The sequence below is a fragment of the Anomaloglossus baeobatrachus genome, chromosome 12 (assembly GCF_048569485.1).
Source record: "Anomaloglossus baeobatrachus isolate aAnoBae1 chromosome 12, aAnoBae1.hap1, whole genome shotgun sequence".
NCBI lineage: Eukaryota > Metazoa > Chordata > Amphibia > Anura > Aromobatidae > Anomaloglossus > Anomaloglossus baeobatrachus.
In genome coordinates, this window is record NC_134364.1 from 50,993,132 (window position 1) to 51,020,797 (window position 27,666).

General features: G+C 52.9%; 1 protein-coding gene across 5 annotated transcripts in view; it reads left to right on the forward strand.

Moving 5' to 3' along the window:
- Positions 1-27,666, forward strand: part of DLGAP5 (DLG associated protein 5) — a 200,368-nt gene that overhangs the window by 86,910 nt on the left and 85,792 nt on the right. For all 5 annotated transcript variants that reach the window (XM_075331247.1, XM_075331246.1, XM_075331249.1 and 2 more), the window contains exons 8-9: positions 14,648-14,898; positions 14,980-15,491. In XM_075331247.1, the coding sequence (XP_075187362.1) occupies positions 14,648-14,898; positions 14,980-15,491 (763 nt within the window). The remainder of the gene's footprint in view (positions 1-14,647; positions 14,899-14,979; positions 15,492-27,666) is intronic.

A 27,666-nucleotide genomic window follows, 5' to 3' on the forward strand; every position in this document is an offset into this window, starting at 1 on the left:
CTCTATTGGGAGACCCAGACGATTGGGGTATAGCTACTGCCCTCCGGAGGCCACACAAAGCACTACACTAAAAAGTGCAAGGCCCCTCCCCTTCTGGCTATACCCCCCCGTGGTATCACGGGTTCTCCAGTTTTCAAGCTTTGTGCGAAGGAGGTCAGACATCCACGCATGGCTCCACAGATTTTAGTCAGCAGTAGCTGCTGACTATTTCGGATGGAAGAAAAGAGGGCCCATATAGGGCCCCCAGCATGCTCCCTTCTCACCCGTGGATGGTGTTGTAAGGTTGAGGTACCTATTGCTGGTACGGAGGCTGGAGCCCACATGCTGTTTTCCTTCCACATCCCCTTGTAGGGCTCTGTGGAAGTGGGATCCTGCCGGCCTCTAAGCTCTGACGCCGGGCTCCATCCACAGACCCATAGCACCTGGTGGATGCCGAGCAGGAGTACCATCAGGGACAAGGCCCTGCATCATACAGGTACTCTGTGTCCCCGGCAGGCACAGACACACTCCGGGCTGGCTGGGTGTTGTAGTGCGCCGGGGACCGTAACGATTGAGTTGGTGTTCCTGCAGTTTACTGGGGGACTTTTGTGTTGTGGGAACGCAGCGCCGACCCCCACTGGACCGGCGGCGCTGCTGTGACTTGTAGTGCGCCGGGGACACGCCGACCGCGCTTTTACGGCGGCGGCGTTTATAAATCCAGTCCCCGGCTTTTGCGGCCTAGCTCCGCTTCGTTCCCGCCCCCACCCTGTCAATCAGGGTAGGGGAGAGACGCTGTTTCGCAGCAGCGACGAGGGCTGGAGCCTGATTTACATGCTCCAGCCCTCTCACTAGGCACAGAGGGAAGCGGGCTTCCCGCTCTTAGTCAGGAACGCCCAGGGCCCGCCCCCCCTCCTCTCCCAGGACGCCGGCAGCCATTACATGCAGTCTGGCTAGAGGAAGGACGCAAGGCTCTGGGAGACCTGGACTAGGGGGCTTTTGGAGACCACACACCCGCTCTTAAGCGGGCGGTAAGCGGCATTTCAGCTGGCCCCTCTAGTGCCTCAGTGTGCATTGGTGTACTGTGTCACCAGATATATATATTTATTTATTTCTTGCACTGTGAGGTCGCTTCCTGGCTGGATACCCCAGATCGCTCTGAGGAGGCAGCAACATGTCATCCACAAAACGCAAGGCTGCCAAGGCTAGGGCTGTGTACACTGCATGTGCTGCATGTGGGGCTGCTCTACCAGCAGGTTCCAAAGACCCCCATTGTGTGCAATGCTCAGATCCGGTGCTGCTTCGCCAGCCGGAGTCCGGAGGGGTAGTGACCCAGGCTGAGACGCTTGTAAGTCCTGCCCCGGTGTCAGGGACAGACTTTGCAGTTTTTGCTGATGGAATGTCTGTGACTATGGCAAAAATCCTTGAAACTTTGCAATCCATGACTGGGGCTCAGTCTATGGACACGGCGAGGTCTCTGTCCTCTAATCCCCCTCAGTTGGAATTAATCCAGACTGCAAGGGGGTCCCCGGCTTCCCAGGCTGAGTATTATGACTCAGATGATAGCCCCAGCCACCCTAAGCGAGCTCGTTGGGAAAGACCCTCAACGTCATCACACTGCTCAGGGTCTCAGCGCAATCAGTCGCCCTGTGATGCGTCTGAAGAGAGTGATCAGGAGTCTTATCCTGGAACCCCTCTCAATCTGGATACCCCGGATGGGGACGCCATGGTAAACGAGCTTATCTCAGCCATCAATAGACTGTTGGATATTTCTCCCCCAGCTCCTTCTGCAGAGGAGGCAGCTGCAGAGCAGGAGAAGTTTCGTTTCCTCTATCCCAAGCGTAAATTGAGTGCTTTCTTGGATCACTCTGACTTCAGAGAGTCAATCCAGAAACACGACGCTCATCCAGAAAGGCGTTTCTCTAAACGTTCTAAGGATACACGTTTTCCTTTCCCCCCTGATGTGGTCAAGCGCTGGACCCAGTGTCCAAAAGTAGACCCCCCGATTTCCAAACTTGCAGCTAGATCCATAGTTGCAGTGGAGGATGGCGCTTCACTTAAGGATGCCAATGACAGACAGATGGACCTTTGGTTAAAATCTGTCTATGAAGCTATCGGCGCGTCGTTTGCTCCAGCATTCGCAGCCGTATGGGCACTCCAAGCTATTTCTGCTGGTTTAGCAAAAGTGGATGCTATCATACATCCAGCGGTGCCGCAAGTGGCGTCCCTTACCTCGCAGATGTCTGCGTTTGCGTCTTACGCTATCAATGCGGTCCTAGAATCTACCAGCCGCACCTCAATGGCGTCCGCCAATTCGGTAGTTTTGCGCAGAGCCTTGTGGTTAAAGGACTGGAAAGCAGATGCTGGTTCCAAAAAATGTTTAACCAGCTTGCCTTTATCTAGTGAGAGACTGTTTGGCGAGCCATTGGCTGACATCATTAAACAGTCCAAGGGTAAAGACTCTTCCTTACCCCAGCCCAGATCAAGCAAACCTCAGCAGAAAAAATGGCAGCAGAGGTTTCAGTCCTTTCGAGGTTCGGGCAAGACACAATTCTCCTCGTCCAAAGGGACTCAGAGGACGCAAAGAGTCTCAGATTCCTGGCGGGCTCACGCACGCCCCAAGAAAGCAAATGGAGGAACCGCTTCCAAAGCGGCTACCTCATGACTTCCAGCCCCCCCCCTCCGCATCTCCGGTCGGGGGCAGGCTCTCCCGCTTTTCCGACATTTGGATGTCACAGGTCAAAGACCGGTGGGTGACAAACATTTTGTCTCGCGGGTACAGAATCGAGTTCAGTTCTCGTCCTCCAGCTCGGTTCTTCAGAACCTCCCCACATCCAGACCGAGCAGATGCCCTGCTGCAGGCGGTGGACTCCCTAAGAGCGGAAGGAGTAGTGGTTCCTGTACCGCCTCAGGAACAAGGGCGAGGGTTTTACTCCAATCTCTTTGTGGTTCCAAGAAAGGACGGCTCGTTCCGTCCTGTTCTGGATCTAAAGCTGCTCAACAAACATGTGCACGCCAGACGGTTCCGGATGGAAACCCTCCGCTCTGTCGTGGCCTCAATGTCTCAAGGAGACTTCCTTGCCTCAATAGACATCAAAGATGCTTATCTCCACGTGCCAATTGCTACAGAACATCAACGTTTTCTACGTTTTGTGATAGGAAACGACCATCTTCAGTTCGTAGCTCTGCCATTCGGTCTGGCGACAGCCCCCCGGGTCTTCACCAAGGTCATGGCGGCGGTGGTAGCAGTCTTGCACTCTCAGGGACACTCGGTGATCCCTTACCTAGACGATCTACTTGTCAAGGCACCCTCTCAAGAGGCATGCCAACTCAGTCTACATGCTACGCTGGAGACTCTACAGACGTTCGGATGGATCATCAACTTTCCAAAGTCGAATCTGTCACCGTCACAGTCGCTAACGTATCTTGGCATGGAGTTTCATACTCGAGCAGCGAGAGTGAAGCTTCCGCTGAACAAGCAGCGGTCCCTACAGACAGAGGTGCAATCCCTCCTTCAAGGCCAGTCGCACCCCTTACGGCGCCTCATGCACTTCCTCGGGAAGATGGTGGCAGCCATGGAAGCAGTTCCCTTTGCGCAGTTTCATCTGCGCCCACTTCAATGGGACATTCTCTGCCAATGGGACGGGAAGTCAACGTCCCTGGACAGGAAAGTCTCTCTTTCCCAGACGGCCAAGGACTCTCTACAATGGTGGCTCCTTCCCACCTCATTGTCTCAGGGAAGATCCTTCCTGCCCCCATCCTGGGCAGTGGTCACGACAGATGCGAGTCTGTCAGGGTGGGGAGCAGTGTTTCTCCACCACAGGGCCCAGGGGACGTGGACTCCGCAGGAGTCCACCCTTCAGATCAATGTTCTGGAAATCAGGGCAGTGTATCTTGCCCTACTGGCCTTCCAACAGTGGCTGGAAGGAAAGCAGATCCGAATCCAGTCGGACAACTCCACAGCGGTGGCATACATCAACCACCAAGGAGGGACGCGCAGTCTGCAAGCATTCCAAGAAGTCCGGCGCATTCTAATGTGGGTGGAGGACACAGCATCCACCATATCCGCGGTTCACATCCCAGGCGTAGAAAATTGGGAAGCAGACTTCCTCAGTCGCCAGGGCATGGACGCAGGGGAGTGGTCCCTTCACCCGGACGTGTTTCAGGAAATCTGTCGCCGATGGGGAGTGCCGGACGTCGACCTAATGGCGTCCCGGCACAACAACAAGGTCCCGGCATTCATGGCGAGGTCGCGCGATCAAAGAGCTCTGGCGGCAGACGCATTAGTTCAAGATTGGTCGCAGTTCCGGCTCCCATACGTCTTCCCACCTCTGGCACTCTTGCCCAGAGTGTTACGCAAGATCAGATCCGATTGCAGCCGCGTCATACTCGTCGCCCCAGACTGGCCGAGGAGATCGTGGTATCCGGATCTGTGGCATCTCACGGTCGGTCGACCGTGGTCACTGCCAGACCGACCAGACTTACTGTCCCAAGGGCCGTTTTTCCATCAGAATTCTGCGGCCCTGAACCTGACTGTGTGGCCATTGAGTCCTGGATCCTAGCGTCCGCAGGATTATCTCAAGGAGTCGTAGCCACAATGAGACAAGCTAGGAAGTCAACGTCTGCTAAGATCTACCACAGAACGTGGAAGATTTTCTTATCCTGGTGCTCTGCACAGAGAGTATCCCCTTGGCCATTTGCATTGCCCACCTTTCTTTCCTTCCTGCAATCGGGGTTGGAAAAGGGCTTGTCGCTCAGCTCCCTTAAAGGGCAAGTCTCGGCACTATCTGTGTTTTTTCAGAAGCGTCTAGCACGTCTTCCTAAGGTGCGCACGTTCCTACAGGGGGTCTGTCATATTGTGCCCCCGTACAAGCTGCCGTTAGATCCATGGGATCTGAACAGAGTACTAGTTGCTCTGCAAAAGCCGCCCTTCGAGCCTCTAAAGGACGTTTCCTTTTCTCGCCTGTCACAGAAAGTGGCGTTTCTTGTTGCGATCACATCGCTTCGGCGAGTGTCTGAGCTGGCAGCTCTGTCATCCAAGGCTCCCTTCCTGGTGTTCCACCAGGACAAGGTAGTGCTGCGCCCCATTCCGGAGTTTCTCCCTAAGGTCGTATCCTCGTTTCATCTTAATCAGGATATATCCTTGCCTTCCTTTTGTCCTCAGCCGGTTCACCGGTATGAGAAAGACTTACGTTTGCTAGATCTGGTGAGAGCACTCAGAATCTATATTTCTCGCACGGCGCCTATCCGCCGTTCAGATGCACTTTTTGTCCTTGTCGCTGGCCAGCGCAAGGGGTCGCAGGCTTCTAAAGCCACCCTGGCTCGATGGATCAAAGAACCAATTCTGGAAGCCTACCGTTCTGCTGGGCTTCCGGTTCCTTCAGGGCTGAAAGCCCACTCAACCAGAGCTGTGGGTGCGTCCTGGGCTTTGCGACACCAGGCTTCGGCTCAACAGGTGTGCCAGGCAGCTACCTGGTCCAGTCTGCACACTTTCACCAAACATTATCAGGTGCATACCTATGCTTCGGCGGATGCCGGCTTAGGTAGAAGAGTCCTGCAGGCGGCAGTGACATCCCCGTAGGGGAGGGCTGTTTTGCAGCTCTAACATGAGGTATCTCTTTACCCACCCAGGGACAGCTTTTGGACGTCCCAATCGTCTGGGTCTCCCAATAGAGCGCTGAAGAAGGGAATTTTGTTACTTACCGTAAATTCCTTTTCTTCTAGCTCTTATTGGGAGACCCAGCACCCGCCCTGTTGTCCTTCGGGATTTTTTTGTTGTTGGCGGGTACACATGTTGTTCATGTTGAACGGTTTTTCAGTTCTCCGACGTTATTCGGAGTTAATTTGTTTAAACCAGTTATTGGCTTCCTCCTTCTTGCTTTGGCACTAAAACTGGAGAACCCGTGATACCACGGGGGGGTATAGCCAGAAGGGGAGGGGCCTTGCACTTTTTAGTGTAGTGCTTTGTGTGGCCTCCGGAGGGCAGTAGCTATACCCCAATCGTCTGGGTCTCCCAATAAGAGCTAGAAGAAAAGGAATTTACGGTAAGTAACAAAATTCCCTTCTTCTTCGGCGCTCCATTGGGAGACCCAGACGATTGGGTGTATAGCTACTGCCTCCGGAGGCCACACAAAGCATTACACTAAAAAGTGTAAGGCCCCTCCCCTTCTGGCTATACACCCCCCGTGGGATCACGGGCTGCTCAGTTTTCAAGCTTTGTGCGAAGGAGGTCAGACATCCACGCATAGCTCCACTGTTTAGTCAGCAGTAGCTGCTGACTATGTCGGATGGAAGAAAAGAGGGCCCATACTTGGGCCCCCAGCATGCTCCCTTCTCACCCCACTCTTGTCGGGTGTTTGTTAAGGTTGAGGTACCCATTGCGGGTACGGAGGCTGGAGCCCACATGCTGCTTTCCTTCCCCATCCCCCTGAAGGGCTCTGAAGTGGGATCTTACCGGCCTCCAGACTCTGAGGCCGGGCTCCATCCACAGACCCGGAGATCCTGCTGGATACGGAGCTGGGTACCATCAGGGACACGGCCCTGCAACATTCAGGTACTCTGTGTCCCCTACAGACAGGCACAGAACACGCCAGAGTTGCTGGGTGTTCTAGTGCGCCGGGGACAGTAGCGCTGTGCGCTGGGGTTATATGCACTACAGCTTTGCTGAGTGGCATTATTGTGGGGAACTACCGCGCCGACTGCCACTGAAAGCTGCGGCGCGGCTGAGACCTGTGGTGCGCCGGGGACTTCGCGCCGGCCGTGCTTTTACGACGGGAGCGCTCATAAATCTAGTCCCCGGCTTTTGTGGCCTAGTTACGGTTCGTTCCCGCCCCCAACCCTGTCATTCAGGGAAGGGGAGAGACGCGATCCAATGATCAGCGCCGAGGGCTGGAGTCTTATTTACATACTCCAGCCCTCTCACTGGGCACAGTGGGACGCCAGTTTCCCGCTCTTGGTCTGAACACGCCCACGGGCCGTCCCTCTTCACAGGACGCCGGCGGCCATTCCTGCAAGCAGTCTGGCTAGAGAACGGACATAGCCCTGGGAGACCCAGACAGGGGATTCTGGCGACCACACAACCGCTCTTAAGCGGGCGGTAAGCAGCACACATGTGCTGACCCCACTAGTGCCACAGTGTTATTTTGTGTACTTTTTGGAGGTACATTATATATATATATATATATATATATATATATATATATATATATATATATATATATATATATATATATATATATATATATATATATATATATATATATATATATATATATATATATATATATATTTGCACTGTAGGTCGCTTCTTGGCTTTATACCCTAGATTGCTCTGAGGAGACAACAGCATGTCATCCGCAAAAAGCAAGGGTGCCAAGGCACAGACTTTATATGCTGCTTGCACTGCATGTGGGGCTGATCTACCGACAGGCTCCACTGACCCCCATTGTGTGCAATGTTCGGTCCCTGTGGCACTTCGTCAGCCGGAGTCTATGCTAGTAGTGGCCCAGGCAGAGACGCCTGTGATCCCTGCCCCGGTGACGGGGACAGAGTTTGCTGTTTTTGCTGATAAAATGTCTGTGACTATGACAAAAATTCTGGAATCTTTGCAGTCCAGGCCGGTCACTCAGACCATGGGCACTGTTGATTCATTGGCCCTTGGTCCCCCTCACTTGGAACTTATCCGTGCTTCAAGGGGGTCCCCGACATCACAGGCTGAAGGCTCTGACTCGGACGACAGTCCCAGGCAGCCTAAGCGAGCTCGCTGGGAGAGACCCTCGGCGTCATCACGCTGGTCAGGGTCTCAGCGAGAAGATTCTCTGTATGATGAGACAGAGGCAGGTAATCGGGAGTCTAGCCCTGAGACCGCTTTCAATCCGGATACCCCTGATGGTGACGCCATGGTAAATGACCTTATAGCGGCCATCAATAAACTGTTGGATATTTCTCCCCCGGCTCCTCCAGCGGAGGAGGCAGCTGCAGAGCAGGAGAAATTCCATTTCAGGTATCCTAAGCGTAAATTGAGCACTTTTCTGGACCACTCTGACTTCAGAGAAGCAGTCCAGAAACACAATGCTTATCCAGATAAGCGCTTCTCCAAACGTCTTAAGGATACACGTTATCCCTTTCCCCCTGACGTGGTCAAACGCTGGACCCAGTGTCCAAAGGTGGATCCCCCAATCTCCAAGCTTGCGGCTAGATCCATAGTTGCGGTGGAAGATGGGGCTTCACTTAAAGATGCCAATGACAGGCAGATGGACCTTTGGTTGAAATCTGTCTACGAAGCTATCGGCGCGTCGTTTGCTCCAGCATTCGCAGCCGTGTGGGCGCTCCAAGCTATTTCAGCTGGTCTGGCGCAGGTGGACTCTGTCATACGTCCATCAGTGCCGCAAGTGGCGTCCTTAACTTCACAGATGTCTGCATTTGCAACTTATGCTATCAATGCTGGACTCTACGAGCCGTACCTCAATGGCGTCCGCCAACTCTGTGGTGTTACGCAGAGCCTTGTGGCTAAAGGAATGGAAAGCAGATTCTGCTTCCAAAAAATGCTTAACCAGTTTACCATTATCTGGAGACAGACTGTTTGGTGAGCAATTGGCTGAAATCATTAAACAGTCCAAAGGTAAGGATTCCTCCTTACCTCAGCCCAGATCAAACAAGCCTCAACAGAGGAGGGGACAGTCGAGGTTTCGATCCTTTCGAGGCTCGGGCAGGGGCCAATTCTCCTCGTCCAAAGGGACTCAGAAGGAGCAGAGGAACTCAGATTCCTGGCGGGCTCTCTCACGCCCAAAGAAAGCAGCCGGAGGTACCGCTTCCAAAGCGGCGACCTCATGACTTTCGGCCTCCTCCCTCCGCATCCTCGGTCGGTGGCAGGCTCTCCCGCTTTTGCGACATTTGGCTGCCACAGGTCAAAGACCGGTGGGTAACAGACATTTTGTCCCACGGGTACAAGATAGAGTTCTGTTCTCGTCCTCTGTCGCGGTTCTTCAGAACTGTTCCACATCCTGACCGAGCCGATGCTCTTCTGCAGGCGGTGGGCTCTCTAAGGGCAGAAGGAGTGGTGATCCCTGTTCCCCTTCAGGAACAAGGTCAAGGTTTTTACTCCAATCTCTTTGTGGTACCAAAAAAGGACGGCTCTTTCCGTCCTGTTCTGGACCTAAAACTGCTCAACAAGCACGTGAAAACCAGACGGTTCCGGATGGAATCCCTCCGCTCCGTCATTGCCTCAATGTCTCAAGGAGATTTCTTGGCATCAATAGACATCAAAGATGCCTATCTCCACGTGCCGATTGCGCCAGAACACCAGCGTTTTCTACGCTTCGTGATAGAAGACGAACATTTTCAGTTCGTAGCCCTGCCATTCGGTCTGGCGACAGCCCCACGGGTTTTCACCAAGGTCATGGCAGCAGTGGTAGCAGTCCTGCACTCGCAGGGACACTCGGTGATCCCTTACCTGGACGATCTACTTGTCAAGGCACCCTCTCAGGAGGCATGCCAACACAGCCTGAACGTTGCGCTGGAGACTCTCCAGACTTTCGGGTGGATCATCAACTTTTCGAAGTCAAATCTGTCACCGACACAATCACTAACGTATCTTGGCATGGAGTTTCATACTCTCTCAGCGATAGTGAAGCTTCCGATGGACAAACAGCGTTCACTACAGACGGGGGTGCATTCTCTCCTTCAAGGCCAGTCGCACCCCTTAAGACGCCTCATGCACTTCCTAGGGAAGATGGTGGCAGCAATGGAGGCAGTCCCGTTTGCGCAGTTTCATCTGCGCCCGCTTCAATGGGACATTCTCCGCCAATGGGACGGGAAGTCGACGTCCTTAGACAAGAAAGTCTCCCTTTCCCAGACGGCCAAGGACTCTCTTCAGTGGTGGCTTCTTCCCACCTCTTTATCACAGGGGAGGTCCTTCCTACCCCCATCCTGGGAGGTGGTCACGACAGATGCGAGTCTGTCAGGGTGGGGAGCAGTTTTTCTCCACCACAGGGCTCAGGGTACCTGGACTCAGCAGGAGTCCACCCTTCAGATCAATGTTCTGGAAATCAGGGCAGTGTATCTAGCCCTACTAGCCTTCCAGCAGTGGCTGGAAGGCAAGCAGATCCGAGTTTAGTCGGACAACTCCACAGCGGTGGCATACATCAACCACCAAGGCGGGACACGCAGCCGGCAAGCCTTCCAGGAAGTCCGGCGGATTCTGATGTGGGTGGAAGCCACGGCCTCCACCATATCCGCAGTTCACATCCCGGGCGTAGACAATTGGGAAGCAGACTTCCTCAGTCGCCAGGGCATGGACGCAGGGGAATGGTCCCTTCACCCGGACGTGTTTCAGGAGATCTGTCGCCGCTGGGGAATGCCGGACGTAGACCTAATGGCGTCTCGGCACAACAACAAGGTCCCAACCTTCATGGCGCGGTCTCGCGATCAAAGAGCTCTAGCGGCAGACGCCTTAGTGCAAGATTGGTCGCAGTTCCAGCTACCCTATGTGTTTCCCCCTCTGGCACTCTTGCCCAGAGTGCTACGCAAGATCAGATCCGATTGCCGCCGCGCCATCCTCGTCGCCCCAGACTGGCCGAGGAGGTCGTGGTACCCGGACCTGTGGCATCTCACGGTCGGCGAACCGTGGGCGCTACCAGACCGGCCAGACTTACTGTCACAAGGGCCGTTTTTCCACCTGAATTCTGCGGCCCTGAACCTGACTGTGTGGCTATTGAGTCCTGGATCCTAGCGTCTTCAGGATTGTCTCAAGGGGTCGTTGCCACCATGAGACAAGCTAGGAAACCCACGTCTGCTAAGATCTATCACAGGACGTGGAAGATTTTCTTATCCTGGTGCTCGGCTCAGGGAGTGTCCCCCTGGCCATTTGCATTGCCTACCTTTTCTTTCCTTTCTGCAATCTGGTTTGGAAAAAGGCTTATCGCTCGGCTCCCTTAAAGGGCAAGTCTCAGCGCTATCGGTATTCTTTCAGAAGCGCCTAGCACGACTTCCTCAGGTACGCACGTTCCTGCAGGGGGTTTGTCACATTGTCCCGCCGTACAAACGGCCGTTAGATCCATGGGATCTGAACAGGGTTCTCATAGCTCTACAGAAGCCGCCCTTCGAGCCTCTGAAGGATGTTTCACTTTCTCGACTCTCACAGAAAGTGGCCTTTCTAGTAGCGGTTACGTCTCTTCGGAGGGTGTCCGAACTGGCAGCGCTGTCGTCCAAAGCTCCCTTCCTGGTGTTTCACCAGGACAAGGTGGTGCTGCGCCCGATTCAGGAGTTTCTCCCTAAGGTGGTATCCTCCTTTCACCTCAATCAGGATATCTCCTTACCTTCCTTTTTGTCCTCATCCGGTTCATCGGTATGAGAAGGATTTGCATTTGTTAGATCTGGTGAGAGCACTCAGAATATACATTTCCCGCACGGCGCCACTGCGCCGCTCAGATGCACTTTGTCCTTGTCGCTGGAAAGCGCAAAGGGTCGCAGGCTTCCAAATCCACCCTGGCTCGATGGATCAAGGAGCCAATTCTTGAAGCCTACCGTTCTGCTGGGCTTCCGGTTCCATCAGGGCTGAAGGCCCATTCTACCAGAGCCGTGGGTGCGTCCTGGGCATTACGGCACCAGGCTACGGCTCAGCAGGTGTGCCAGGCAGCTACCTGGTCGAGTCTGCACACTTTCACCAAACATTATCAGGTGCATACCTACGCGGCGGCGGACGCCAGCCTAGGTAGAAGAGTCCTGCAGGCGGCAGTTGCCTCCTCGTAGAGGTGGACTGTTTTGCAGCGGTATCTTGAGGTATTAATTTACCCACCCAGGGACTGCTTTTGGACGTCCCAATCGTCTGGGTCTCCCAATGGAGCGCCGAAGAAGGGAATTTTGTTACTTACCGTAAATTCCTTTTCTTCTAGCTCCAATTGGGAGACCCAGCACCCGCCCTGTTTCCTTCGGGATTTTTGTTTTTTTTCGGGTATACATGTTGTTCATGTTGAACGGTTTCAGTTCTCCGAGGTTCCTTCGGATTGAATTTGTTTAAACCAGTTATTGGCTTTCCTCCTTCTTGCTTTAGCACTAAAACTGAGCAGCCCGTGATCCCACGGGGGGTGTATAGCCAGAAGGGGAGGGGCCTTACACTTTTTAGTGTAATGCTTTGTGTGGCCTCCGGAGGCAGTAGCTATACACCCAATCGTCTGGGTCTCCCAATTGGAGCTAGAAGAAAAGGAATTTACGGTAAGTAACAAAATTCCCTTTTAATTTATATACATGTCGCCGCCGCCCCACCTCCAGCCGGCTTAGGGCAGTCTCACATCTGGCATTTCGCCGCTTTGCTGGATCCGAAACACAGCCGCACAGTGTGTAATCCAGTACAATGGCATCGCGGTAAGCTTCTGTCACGTGCTGTCATGTGACCGGAGCTTGTCTCGATGCCACTGTACAGTATTAACACTGTACTGGAGTGTGCCAGATCCAGCGACATTCTGGATGTGTGACGGCCCTAAGTGGGTATTTCCAATCCAAACCTTTCACCATTTCCACTTGTCACATGCCACCTCCTTTCCCCATCCTCTGAAGCGTTGCATTTGGAAAGCAATAAAATACAAATATAGAATAGGAACTGCCAACCCCCTTTCCTCTCTGCAGAACCTCTTGTTGGATCCTAGTATGCTTCTTCCATATGAGCTCTCTGAGCAAGGTGTCAGTCTTGGTAAAGCATTCCATATGTATCCATACTGGGGAGTTATGTATAAGATGGAACAAGTGCAGCATCAGTACCGTCTTTGTTCTGGCAATGTTTGATAGGGGGAGTCGGCACCAGGTATTGATCTTCAATCTAAATTGTGCTAGTAAGGGATCAAGGTTTAAGGTTCAATACTGTTTGTTTTGGATTCTGACTAACTAGTACCCCCAAATATTTGCACTCTGGAGCTACGGGGACTGGTATCTCAAGATCAGAGAAATTTGTTGGGAAAGGATCTACTGGCATCCTTAAGCCCAATCTCCGCCCAAATTCCCTGCTATCCATTGCTGGCAAGATTTGGGTGGTTGTTTTTATGAAATCGTATAAAAACAATCCAACCGAAAACAAATTGTGGCTTCTACAGCCGTAATGTGTGTGTGTGTGTGTGTGTGTGTATGTGTTCTACAGCACAATACAGGCTGCAGAATGTAGTCAGAGCCGCCCCCCCCCCCCCCCCTCTCCACTGCAAATCCTTTAAGGCCCTGTGCGCACTTACCGGATTTTGCCGTGGATTTGCTGCATGTTTCGCTGCAGAAAATGTTCATAACATCTCTGCAGTGAATCACCAGCAAAAAAAATCTATGGGAAAAAAAATCCTGTGCGCACTAGGTGGATTTTGACAGCTGCATGTTTTCCTGCGGGATTCCCGCAGCAAAAACGATTGCATGTCGCTGCGGGATTTCACTCCATTGACTGCAATGTCATCGTGAAATCCCGCAGGGAATAACGAAGGCAGCAAATTCTGTGCGGTTTACTTGCGGTAATGTACATTGCTGCCTGTGGTTTGCAGGGAAGTGATGTCATTATGACAGGAAGAGGAAGCTGAGCAGAGAGTCATTGCACTCACACAGACACACAGAATACACATAGAAAGCAAACTGACATATAGAAAAAAAAAAACACGTGGGCTCCGCTGTATATTTTACAGTCTAACCGAGGTAAGCACACAGCGGCGGCCCGGTATTCTCAGGCTGGGAAGGGCGAGGGGCAGGGTTAATGTCCCCCGCCTCCCTCCCCCCCTCCCGCAGCCGAGAATATCAGCCGCAGCTGCCCCGGGACTGTCGCATGCATTATGCGACAGTCCCGGAGTGTCCCCAGATCTTCTAGATGCCGTGGCGATCCAGGTAATGGCGGCGGATCGCCGCCACTAACTCCTTAAGTCCAGGCTGGATCATGGCAGCGTCTGTGACAGCTGACATGATCAACCCTTAAGTAAAGTGAATAAACACACACCGAAAAATGAATGAATGCAGCCTCGCAACGAGACAGCAGAGGTAACTCCAGGGCATTTCCCACGACTGGTAATGTGAACTCACATTACCGCTCGGGAGAAATGTAGCGTGTGCTCACAGGGACTCTATCTATTCTAATATCTCAGAATCAAATATGTGGTGTTTGGGATTTTTTTCAATGTGCTTTATTGCATTGAATGCAATAAAGCACATGTACCAACCCGCACACCGCAATACCTCAAACAATACAGCGGTAAAACCGCTGCAAACCGCATGCGGTTTTCAGGTACAGTTTTTTTGCCGCAGGTGCAGTAATCTTTGAATGCCTGCGGAATTTTCTTGAGAAAATTCCATCTTCCAATGCGCACATAGCCTAACTCTTGTGTGTCCTCAAATGATCTGTAGGCTGATTTTTATGATCAAAGTTCAACTTTGATTTGGTCGTAATTGAGCTTATGAATATGACTATTACTATGCTGTCAGAAGAAACTCAATTTGCATTGCTTGGGGAAATCAAGCTAAGTCGGTGCAGCATGGGGCTGCATTAACCTGCTTGCTGCTCTGATTTGGGTACAGTAATGTAAGAGGTTCCTAATATGGCTAATGATATTGAATCAACTTTTGACAAAGATGATTAGCTCATTTTAGGGGGTGTCATTTTTTATTCTTGATTCGTGTGTCATTCCAGCCACTAAGTTGTTGTTGTTCTGTCTCCTTGTAGCCTCCTAGAGTTGATGACTCTACTGAAAAAGTTAAAGAGCCTGAACCCATCGAAGACTCCTGCGAGGAAAGTGTGCAAGTGCCAGAGACCTTGTCCATCCGTCATGAGAGGCTGCAGTCCTTTGCTCCAGAGAACTTTGTTTTTCAGCCTTTGGATGGGTTGTCTGCATTCACGTTTCAGCCCATGACTCCTAACAGAGCCAATACATTTCTGACCCCTACTTTTACATGGAGCCCCCAGGATGATAGAGGGTAATGCTGAGATGGATTTTTTTTTTTGGTCTTTAGTTTTGATTTTGGAGCACTTGGTAATACATGTTGTATTATTTGTAGAAACTTTGTGTTTACACGGGAATATACAGAAGTGGCTACGCCTGTGTTTCCACCTACGCCTGTGTCTGCTGCTCCTGAGCCTGTGTCTGCTGCTCCTACGCCTGTGTCACCACCTACGCTTCCGCCTGTGTCTACTCCTGAGCCGGTGTCTGCTCCTGCACCTGTGTCACCACCTACGCTTCCGCCTGTGTCTACTCCTGAGCCGGTGTCACCACCTACGCTTCCGCCTGTGTCTGCTCCTGAGCCGGTGTCTGCTCCTGCGCCTGTGTCACCACCTACGCTTCCGCCTGTGTCTGCTCCTGCGCCTGTGTCACCACCTACGCTTCCGCCTGTGTCTGCTCCTGAGCCGGTGTCTGCTCCTGCGCCTGTGTCACCACCTACGCTTCCGCCTGTGTCTGCTCCTGAGCCGGTGTCTGCTCCTGCGCCTGTGTCACCACCTACGCTTCCGCCGGTGTCTGCGCCTACAGAAGTAAAGCAGGATGAAAACTTAAATGCTTCTCCCCAGGATAAAGGTATGTTGTGTGCGGGTGAAATAAGTATTGACCAACTTTTTAAGTAACTATATTTCTGAAGGTGCTACTGACATGAATTTCACACCAGATGTCAGGAACAACACATCCAATCCACACACAGGCAAATATCAAAGCATAATGTCCATAAATTTAACCCCTTAGCGAACCATGACGTACTGGGTACATCATGGATTGTATGAGGTTAATTCCTGCCATTGGCAGGCCTCGGTAATCCGCACACATCAGCTAATTTCAACAGCTGACGTGTGCCTGCTATACAAAAAGACAGTTTGCACTCTGATAATGCTAAAGTATGGAAACCATGGACGTGTGAACATGGACCTGCATTACTGCTAAGGGACTTCTAAGAAAAGAAGGGAATTTTGTTACTTACCGTAAATTCCTTTTCTTTGTCGCTCCATTGGGAGACCCAGACAATTGGGTGTATAGCTACTGCCTCCGGAGGCCACACAAAGCAATTACACTAAAAAGTGTAAGGCCCCTCCCCTTCTGGCTATACACCCCCAGTGGGATCACTGGCTCACCAGTTTTGTGCTTTGTGCGAAGGAGGTCAGACATCCACGCATAGCTCCACTGTTTAGTCAGCAGCAGCTGCTGACTATATCGGATGGAAGAAAAGAGGGCCCATACTAAAGGGCCCCCAGCATGCTCCCTTCTCACCCCACTCTTGTCGGGTGTTTGTTAAGGTTGAGGTACCCATTGCGGGTACAGAGGCTGGAGCCCACATGCTGCTTTCCTTCCCCATCCCCTTAGGGCTCTGGGTGAAGTGGGATCCTATCGGTCTCCAGGCACTGAGGCCGTGCTCCATCCACAGCTCCTGGGAATCTGCTGGACATGGAGCGGAGTATCCTCAGGGACATGGCCCTGCTACGTTTAAGGTACTCTGTGTCCCTGTGGGGACCGCGCAGACACACGGCAGCATTGCTGGGTGTGTTAGTGCGCCAGGGACGGCGGCGCTGCCCGCACTAGTGCCATCGCACACTACAGCTTGCTGGGTGTGTTAGTGTATTAGGGGACTACCGCGCTAACCGCCGTTGCCATTTTTATTTCGGGCGCGGCTGGGACTTGTGGTGCGCCGGGGACTTCCGCGCCGACCAAGGCTTATATGCCGGCCGCGCTTATCACTCGAGTCCCCGGCTTGCGCGGCCTAGTCTCACTTCGTTTCCGCCCACAGACCTGCCAGTCAGGGTAGGGGCGTGACGCTGCACAGCACGGCAGCGCTGAGAGCTGGAGTATGCTTTGCATACTCCACCCCTCTCACTGGATGCACGGTGAATCCGGCAGCGCTGAGAGCTGGAGTATGCTTTGCATACTCCACCCCTCTCACTGTGTACGCTGTGAAGCCGGATTCCCGCACTTTCTCAGGCACGCCCACGGCTTCTTCCTCTGCACAGGACGCCGGCAGCCATTCTTGTCAGTGTTTTCTGTAGCGACAGAAGAGACAAGTTAGGAATCCCTGGCAGGGATTCGGATAGTCACACAACCGCTGTGACCAGGCGTTAAACAGCACCTGTGGGGCTGACTCCACTAGTGCCGAAGTGCACATATACATATATGCTTATTCACTATGCATTGCACTGTTTAGCTGCATTTTTGTATATACCCTCCTTGATTGTGCGGAGGACATAACAGCATATTGTCTGTGTAAAACAGAGGTGCAGAAGCACATGTTTTCTATGCAGCCGGTACAGCATGTACGGCTATATGGCCGGCAGTGTACATAGACCCCCATTGTATACTACGGAGTCTCTGCTAATCGTCCAGGACATGGGGACGGTGCCTGCAGTATTTACTGACAGATTTTCTGAGACTATGGCTATGATACTAGAAGCCTTGCAGTCCAGACAAGTCTCTCAAATCCATGGCCACTGTTCATCATTATCCATGGTCCCCCTCAGTGGGAACAACTTTGAGGTCCGAGGGGTCATGTGCTTCCCAGAGTGACGGCTCTGACACGGACGACAGTCCCAGACAGCCTGAGAGGCTCACTATGAGCGGCCCTCGACTTCATCACACTAGTCAGGGTCCCAGCAAGCGGACTCTCTGTGTGATGTGGCGGAGGTAGCTGCTCAAGATCTAATCCTGAGACCGATCTCAATCTGGATACACCTGATGGTGACGCCATAGTCAATAATCTCGTAGCGTCCATCAATAGAATGTTAGTTATTTCTCCCCCAGCTCCTCCGGTGGAAGAGTCAGCTTCATAGCAGGAGAAATTCCATTCACGTATCCCAAGCGTAAATTAAATACTTTCCTTGGCCACCCTGACTTTACACAGGCAGTCCAGGAACACCACGCTTATCCAGTTAAGCGCTTCTCCAAAGGCTGAGGATACACGTTATCCCTACCCCCTGACGTGGGCAATGGCTGGACCCAGTGTCCCAAGGGGCATCCTCCAATCTCCAGCTTGCAGCTAGATCCATAGTTGCAGTGCAAGATGGGGCTGCACTTAAAGATGCCACTGACAGACAGAGGGATCTCTGGTCGAAATCCATCTATGAAGCTATCGGCGCGCTGTTAGCTCCAGCAGCCGTAGAGGCACCCCAAGCTACTTCAGCTTGTCTTACACAGATGGACACGGTCACACGTACATCTGTTCCGCAAGTGTCATCCTTAACCGCCCAAATGTCTGCATTTGCGTCTTAGGCGATTAATGCTGTCCTGGACTCTACGACCCGTACGGCAGTGGCGTCCGCTAACTCCGTGGTTTTACGCAGGGCCGGGGTGTTAACTGAATGGAAGGCAGATTCTGCTTCCAAAAAAAGGGCTTAACCAGTTTGCCTTGTTCTGCTGACCGACTGTTTAGTGTGCGTGAGATGTAATCATTAAACAGTTCAAGAGTAAGGATTCTTCCTTACCTCAGCCCAGACAAAACAAACCCCAACATACCAAGGGACAGTCGGGGTTTTCGGTTTTTTCAAGGCTCGGGCAGGTCCCTTTTCTCCTCGTCCAAAGAGGACTCAAAAGGATCAGAGGAGCTCAAGTTCTTGGCGGGCTCAGTCACGCCCAAAAAAGACAGCCTGAAATCCTACTTCCAAGAGGCTTCCTCATGACTTGCGGCCTCCTCTCTCCGCATCCTCGGTCGGTAGCAGGCTCTCCCGCCTTGGCGATATTTAGCTGTCTCAGGTCAAAGACCGTTGGGTGAGAGACATTCTGTCTCACGGGTACAGGATAGAGTTCAGTTCTCGTCCTCCAACTCAATTCTTCAGAACTTCTCCACCTTCCGACCGAGCCGACGCTCTTCTGCAGGCGGTGGGCACTCTAAAGGCACAACGAGTGGTGACCCCCGTTCCTCTTCAGGAACAAGGTCACGGTTTTTACTCCGAATTATTTGCGATGCCAAGAAAGGACGAATATTTCCGTCCCGTTCTGGATCTAACACGGCTCAACCAGCTCGTGAACACCAGGCGGTTCCGGATGTAATCCCCCGCTCCGTCATCGCCTCAATGTTTCAAGGAAATTTCCTAACATCGATAGACGTCAAGGATGCTTATCCCCACGTGCCGATTGATCCAGAGCTCCAGCGTTTCTACGCTTTGTTATAAGACGCGAACACCTTCAGTTCGTAACCCTGCCTTCTGGCTGGCGATAGCCCCACGGGTCTTCGCTAAGGTCATGCCAGCAGTAGTACCAGTCCGGCAATCTCAAGGTCACTCTGTGATCCCGTGTTTGGGAGATCTACTTGTTAAGGCACCCTCTTAAGGAACATGCCAACACAGCCGAACGTTGCGCTGGAGACTCTCCAGAGTTTCGGGTGGATCATCAACTTTTCAAAGTCAGATCCGACCCCGGGCCAATCACTAACATATCTAGGCATGGAGTTTCATACTCTCTCAGCGATAGTGAAGCTTCCGCTAGACAAACAGCGTTCACTACAGACAAGGCTGCAATCTCTCCTTAGGATCAGTCGCACACATTGAAACGCCTCATGCACTTCTCACGTAAGATGGTAGCAATGGCGGCAGTCCCTTTCGCGCAGTTTCATCTGCGTCCACTACAATGGGACATTCCCCCCCTTCTCAGGCGGCCAAAGAATCTCTACGGTGGTGGCTTCTTCCCACCTCATGGTCAGAAAAAAGGTCCTTCCTACCCCCATCCTGGGCGGTAGTTACGACAGGCACGAGTCTATCAGAGTGGGGAGCAGTTTTTTCTCCGCCACAGGGCTCAAGGTACGTGGATTCAGCAAGAGTCCACCCTTTAGCTCAATGTTCTGGAAATCAGAGCAGTGTATCTTGTCCTACAAGCCTTCCAGCAGTGGCTGAAAAGCAAGCACATCCGATTTCAGTCGGATATCTCCACAGCGGTGGCATACATCAACCACCACGGAAGAACACGCAGCCGGCAAGCCTTCCAGGAAGTCCGGCGGATTCTAACGTGGGTAGAAGACACGGCATCCACCATATCCGCAGTTCACATCCCAGGCGTGGTAAACTAGGAAGCAGACTTCCTCAGTCGCCAGGGTATGGACGCAGGGGACTGGTTTCTTCACCCGGACGGGTTTCAGGAGATCTGTCGCCGCTGCGGGATGCCGGACGTCGACATAATGGCGTCACGGCACAACAACTTTGTTCCGGCTTCATAGCACAGTCTCACGATCATCGAGCTCTGGCGGCAGACGCCTCAGTTCAACATTGGTCGCAGATTGGCCGAGGAGGTCGGGGTTCCCGGATCTGTGGTACCTCACGGTAGGCCAACCGTGGCCACTACCAGACCGACCAGACTTGCTGTTTCAAGGGCCCTTTTTTCCATCTGAACTCTGCGGCCCTGAACATGACGGTGTAGCCATTGAGTCCTGGATCCTAGCGTCTTCAGGATTATCTCAGGAGTGGTTGTCACCATGACGCAGGCCAAGAAGCCAACGTCCGCCAAGATCTACCACAGATAGTGGAAGATATTCTTATCTTGGTGCTCTGCTCAAGGAGTTTCTCCCTGGCCATTTGCATCGCCTATTTTTTTCCTTCCTTCCTACCATCTTGGTTGGAAAATAGTTGGTCGCTCAGCTCCCTTAAAGGACAAGTCTCAGCGCTATCTGTATTTTTTCAGAAACGCCTAGCCGACTTCCGCAGGTATGCACGTTCCTGCAGGGAGTTTGTCTTCTCATCACTCCGTACAAGCGGCCATTAGAGCTCTGGAGTCTGAACAAGGTTCTAATGACTCTCTTGAAGCCGCCTTTCGAGCTTTTGAAAGTTGTTTCCCTTTCCGTATTTCACAGAAAGTGGCCTTTCTGGTAGCGGTCACGTCTCTTCAGAGAGTGTCCGACCTAGCAGCGCTGTCATGCAAATCTCCATTCCTGGTCTTCACCAGGACAAGGGGGTTCGGCGTCCGATTCTGGACTTTCTCCCTAAGGTGGTATCCCACTTTCATCTCAATCAAGATATCACCTTACCTTCTTTGTGTCCTCATCCAGTCCATCAATTTGAAAAGGATTTGCATCTGTTGGATCTGGTGAGAGCACTCAGGATCTACATTCCCGCACGGCGCTCCTGTGCCGCCTGGATGCACTCTTTGTCCTTGTCGCTGGTCAGCGTAAGGGGTCGCAAGCTTCCAGATCCACCCTGACTCGGTGGCTCAAGGAACCAATTCTTGAAACCTACCGTTCTGCTAGGCTCCCGGTTCCCTCAGGGCTGAATGCCCATTCTACCAGAGCCGTGGGTGAGTCCTGGGCATTACGGCACCAGGCTACGGCTCAGCAGGTGTGTCAGGCACCTACCTGGTCGAGTCTGCACACTTTTACCAAGCATTATCAGGTGCATACCTACGCTTCGGCAGACGCCAGCCTAGGTAGACAAGTCCTTCAGGCGGCGGTTGCCCACCTGTAGAAAGGGGCCGTTTTACGGCTCTATTACGAGGTATTATTTTACCCACCCAGGGATTGCTTTTGGACATCCCAATTGTCTGGGTCTCCCAATGGAGCGACAAAGAAGAAGGGAATTTTGTATACTTACCGTAAATTCCTTTTCTTCTAGCTCCAATTGGGAGACCCAGCGCCCGCCCTGTTTTCTTAGGGTTTTTTTCGGTACACATGTTGTTCATGTGAATGGTTGCAGTTCTCCGATGTTTCTTCGGATTGAATTGGTCTTTAAACCAGTTATTGGCTTTCCTCCTTCTTGCTTTTGCACTAAACTGGTGAGCCAGTGATCCCACTGGGGGTGTATAGCCAGAAGGGGAGGGGCCTTACACTTTTGAGTGTAATACTTTGTGTGGCCTCCGGAGGCAGTAGCTATACACCCAATTGTCTGGGTCTCCCAATTGGAGCTAGAAGAAAAGGAATTTACGGTAAGTATACAAAATTCCCTTCTTCTTCTAGCTCCTATTGGGAGACCCAGACGATTGGGTGTATAGCACTGCCTCCGGAGGCCACACAAAGCATTACACTAAAAAGTGTAAGGCCCCTCCCCTTCTGGCTATACACCCCCAGTGGGATCACTGGCTCACCAGTTTTAGTGCAAAAGCAAGAAGGAGGAAAGCCAAGAACTGGTTTAACAAATTCACTCCGAAGTAACGTCGGAGAACTGAAAACCGTTCAACATGAACAACATGTGTACCCGAAAAACAACCAAAAATCCCGAAGGACAACAGGGCGGGTGCTGGGTCTCCCAATAGGAGCTAGAAGAAAAGGAATTTACGGTAAGTAACAAAATTCCCTTCTTCTTCGGCGCTCCATTGGGAGACCTAGACGATTGGGACGTCCAAAAGCTGTCCCTGGGTGGGTAAAGAAATACCTCATGTTAGAGCTGCAAAGACAGCCCTCCCCTACGGGGAGGCAACTGCCGCCTGCAGGACTCTTCTACCTAGGCTGGCGTCCTCCGAAGCATAGGTATGCACCTGATAATGTTTGGTGAAAGTGTGCAGACTCGACCAGGTAGCTGCCTGGCACACCTGTTGAGCCGTAGCCTGGTGTCGTAATGCCCAGGACGCACCCACGGCTCTGGCAGAATGGGCCTTCAGCCCTGATGGAACCGGAAGCCCAGCAGAACGGTAGGCTTCAAGAATTGGTTCTTTGATCCATCGAGCCAGGGTGGCTTTTGAAGCCTGCGACCCTTTGCGCTTACCAGCGACAAGGACAAAGAGCGCATCCGAGCGGCGCAGGGGCGCCGTGCGGGAAATGTAGATTCTGAGTGCTCTCACCAGATCCAACAAATGTAGATCCTTTTCATACCGATGAACTGCATGCGGATAAAAGGAAGGCAAGGAGATATCCTGATTAAGGTGAAAAGAAGATACCACCTTAGGGAGAAACTCCTGAATGGGGCGCAGCACTACCTTGTCCTGGTGGAACACCAGGAAGGGAGCTTTGGATGACAGCGCTGCTAGTTCAGACACTCTCCGAAGAGACGTGACCGCTACCAGAAATGCCACTTTCTGTGAGAGTCGAGAAAGTGACACATCCCTCAGGGGCTCGAAAGGCGGCTTCTGGAGAGCAACACGGACCTTGTTTAGATCCCACGGATCTAACGGCCTCCTGTACGGAGGTACGATATGACACACCCCCTGCAGGAACGTGCGCACCTTAGACAGTCGCGCTAGACGCTTCTGAAAAAACACGGATAGTGCCAAGACTTGCCCTTTAAGGGAGCCGAGCGACAAGCCCTTTTCCAACCCAGATTGCAGGAAGGAAAGAAAGACAGGTAACGTGAATGGCCAGGGGGATACTCCTTGTGCAGAGCACCAGGATAAGAATATCTTCCACGTTCTGTGGTAGATCTTAGCAGACGTGGGCTTCCTAGCCTGTCTCATGGTGGCAACGACCCCTTGGGATAATCCTGAAGACGCTAGGATCCAGGACTCAATGGCCACACAGTCAGGTTCAGGGCCGCAGAAATCCGATGGAAAAACGGCCCTTGGGACAGTAAGTCTGGTCGGTCTGGTAGTGCCCACGGTTGGCCGACCGTGAGATGCCACAGATCCGGGTACCACGACCTCCTCGGCCAGTCTGGGGCGACGAGTATGACGCGGCCGCAATCGGATCTGATCTTGCGTAACACTCTGGTCGCAGTTCCGGCTCCCTTATGTGTTTCCACCTCTGGCACTCTTGCCCAATCTTGCACTAAGGCGTCTGCCGCTAGAGCTCTTTGATCGCGAGACCGCGCTATGAAGGTCGGGACCTTGTTGTTGTGCCGAGACGCCATTAGGTCGACGTCCGGCACCCCCCCAGCGGCGGCAGATTTCCTGAAACACGTCCGGGTGAAGGGACCATTCCCCTGCGTCCATGCCCTGGCGACTGAGGAAGTCTGCTTCCCAGTTTTCTACGCCCGGGATGTGAACTGCGGATATGGTGGATGCTCTTTCCTCCACCCACATCAGAATCCGCCTGACTTCCTGGAAGGCTTGCCGACTGCGTGTCCCTCCTTGGTGGTTGATGTATGCCACCGCTGTGGAGTTGTCCGACTGAATTCGGATCTGCTTTCCTTCCAGCCACTGCTGGAAGGCTAATAGGGCAAGATACACTGCCCTGATTTCCAGAACCTTGATCTGAAGGGTGGACTCCTGCTGAGTCCACGTCCCTTGAGCCCTGTGGTGGAGAAAAACTGCTCCCCACCCTGACAGACTCGCGTCTGTCGTGACCACTGCCCAGGATGGGGGCAGGAATGATCTTCCCTGTGATAATGAGGTGGGAAGAAGCCACCATTGCAGAGAGTCCTTGGTCATCTGAGAAAGGGAGACTGTCTTGTCTAGGGAAGTTGTCTTCCCGTCCCATTGGCGGAGAATGTCCCATTGAAGTGGGCGCAGATGAAACTGCGCGAACGGGACTGCCTCCATTGCTGCCACCATCTTCCCTAGGAAGTGCATGAGGCGCTTTAAGGGGTGCGACTGACCCTGAAGGAGAGACTGCACCCCTGTCCGTAGTGTTTGCTGCTTGTCCAGCGGAAGCTTCACTATCGCTGAGAGAGCATGAAACTCCATGCCAAGATACATTAGTGATTGAGTCGGTGCCAGGTTTGACTTTGAAAAGTTGATGATCCACCCGAAAGTCTGGAGAGTCTCCAGCGCAACATTCAGGCTGTGTTGGCATGCCTCTTGAGAGGGTGCTTTGACAAGTAGATCGTCTAAGTAAGGAATCACCGAATGTCCCTGAGAATGCAAGACTGCTACCACTGCCGCCATGACCTTGGTGAAAACCCGTGGGGCTGTCGCCAGACCAAATGGCAGAGCTACGAACTGGAGATGGTCGTCTCCTATCACGAAACGTAAAAAACGTTGGTGCTCTGTAGCAATCGGCACGTGGAGATAAGCATCTTTGATGTCTATTGATGCAAGGAAATCTCCTTGAGACATTGAGGCAATGACGGAGCGGAGGGATTCCATCCGGAACCGCCTGGCGTTCACATGCTTGTTGAGCAGCTTTAGGTCCAGAACAGGACGGAACGAGCCGTCCTTTTTTGGAACCACGAAGAGATTGGAGTAAAAACCTTGTCCTTGTTCCTGCAGAGGAACAGGGATCACCACTCCTTCTGCTCTTAGTGAGCACACCGCCTGCAGAAGGGCATTTGCTCGGTCGGGATGTGGGGAGGTTCTGAAGAACCGAGGCGGAGGATGAGAACTGAATTCTATCCTGTACCCGTGAGACAAAATGTCTGCTACCCACCGGTCTTTGACCTGTGGCAGCCAAATGTCGCAAAAGCGGGAGAGTCTGCCACCGACCGAGGATGCGGAGGGATGAGGCCGAAAGTCATGAGGCAGCCGCCTTGGAAGCGGTTCCTCCGGTTGCTTTCTTGGGGCGTGAATGAGCCCGCCAGGAATCTGAGCTCCTTTGCTCCTTCTGAGTCCCTTTGGACGAGGAGAATTGGGTCTTGCTGGAGCCTCGAAAGGACCGAAACCTCGACTGCCACTTCCTCTGAGGTTTGCTCGATCTGGGCTGGGGTAAGGAGGAGTCCTTACCCTTGGACTGTTTAATGATCTCAGCCAATTGCTCACCAAACAGTCTGTCTCCAGATAGTGGCAAGCTGGTTAAACATTTCTTGGAAGCAGAATCTGCTTTCCCTTCCTTTAACCACAAGGCTCTGCGCAAAACGACAGAGTTGGCAGACGCCATTGAGGTACGGCTCGTAGAGTCTAGGACAGCGTTGATAGCGTAAGTCGCAAACGCAGACATTTGCGAGGTTAGGGACGCTACTCGCGGCACTGCTGGACGTATGATAGAGTCCACCTGTGCCAGGCCAGCTGAAATAGCTTGGAGTGCCCACACGGCCGCGAATGCTGGAGCAAACGACGCGCCGATAGCTTCATAGACAGACTTTAACCAAAGGTCCATCTGTCTGTCATTGGCATCTTTAAGTGAAGCCCCATCTTCCACTGCAACTATGGATCTAGCCGCAAGCCTGGAGATTGGGGGGTCCACCTTTGGACACTGGGTCCAGCGTTTGACCACGTCAGGGGAAAGGGATAACGTGTATCCTTAAGACGTTTGGAGAATCGCTTATCTGGATAAGCATGATGTTTCTGGACTGATTCTCTGAAGTCAGAGTGGTCCAGAAAAGTACTCAATTTACGCTTAGGATACCGGAAATGGAACTTCTCCTGCTGTGCAGCTGCCTCCTCTGCTGAAGGGGCTGGGGGAGAAATATCCAACAGTGTATTGATGGCCGCTATAAGGTCATTTACCATAGCGTCACCATCAGGGGTATCTAGATTGAGAGCGGTGTCAGGAGTAGATTCCTGATCACCCACCTCTGTCTCCTCATACAGAGCCTCGTCTCGCTGAGACCCTGACCAGTGTGATGACGGCGAGGGTCTTTCCCAGCGAGCCCGCTTAGGCTGCCTGGGACTGTCATCCGAGTCAGAGTCTTCAGCCTGTGATGCCTGGGACCCCCTTGAAGTACGGATTAGTTCCAACTGAGGGGGACCGGGGAGCATAGACACAGCAGTGTCCATGGTCTGAGAAACTGGCCTGGACTGCAAGGTTTCCAGGATTTTTGTCATAGTCACAGACATCTTATCAGCAAAAACTGCAAATTCTGTCCCCGTCACCGGGGCAGGGTTCACAGGCGTCTCTGCCTGGGCCACTACTACCATAGACTCTGGCTGCCGAAGTGGCACAGGGATGGAACATTGCACACAATGGGGGTCATTGGAACCTGCCGGTAGATTAGCCCCACATGCGGCACAAGCAGTGCATACCGCCTGTGCCTTGGCACCCTTGCGTTTTGCGGATGACATGTTGTTGTCTCCTCAGAGCAATGTAGGGTATAAGCCAAGAAGCGACTGTACAGTGCAATATAAATATATATGGTACAGGAAAAAAAAATGCACCAAATAACACTGTGGCACTAGTGGGGCCAGCACTTATGTGCAGCTTACCACCCGCATAAACGCGGGTGTGTGGTCGCCAGAGTCCCTTGTCTGAGTCCCCCAGAGCCTGTGTCCGTTCTCCAGCCAGACTGCATGCAGGAATGGCTGCCAGCGTCCTGTGGAGAGGGGCGGGCCCTGGGCGTGTTGAGACCAAGAGCGGGAAACTTGGGTCCCCACTGTGCCCAGTGAGAGGGCTGGAGTATGTAAATAAGACTCCAGTCCTCGGCGCTGGCTATAGAACAGCGTCTCTCCCTTTCCCTGATTTACAGGGTGGGGGCGGGAACGAAGCAGAGCTAGGCCGCAAAAGCCGGGGACTAGATTTATGAGCGCTGCCGCCGTAAAAGCGCGGGCAGCGCGAGTCCCCGGCGCACTACAAGTCCCAGCGGCGCCGCCGCTCCCGGAGCGGCCGGCGCGGTAGTTACCAAGACATAAAATCACTCAGCTAAGCTGCAGTGACTCTAACCCGAGCGCGCAGCGCTAGTGCCCCCGGCGCACTAGCACACCCAGCAAGCCTGGAGTGTGCGTGGCCTGTCTGTGCGGGGACACAGAGTACCTGAACGTTGCAGGGCCTTGTCCCTGACTGTACTCAGCTCCTCCAGCAGGGTCTCTGGGTCTGCGGATGGAGCTCGGCCTCAGGGTTTGGGGGCGGTAAGATCCCACTTCCACAGAGCCCCTCAGGGGGATGGGGAAGGAAAGCAGCATGTGGGCTCCAGCCTCCGTGCCCGCAATGGGTACCTCAACCTTACAAACCGCAAGTGGGGTGAGAAGGGAGCATGCTGGGGGCCCTATCTGGGCCCTCTTTTCTTCCATCCGATAGAGCCAGCAGCTACTGCTGACTACAAACAGTGGAGCTATGCGTGGATGT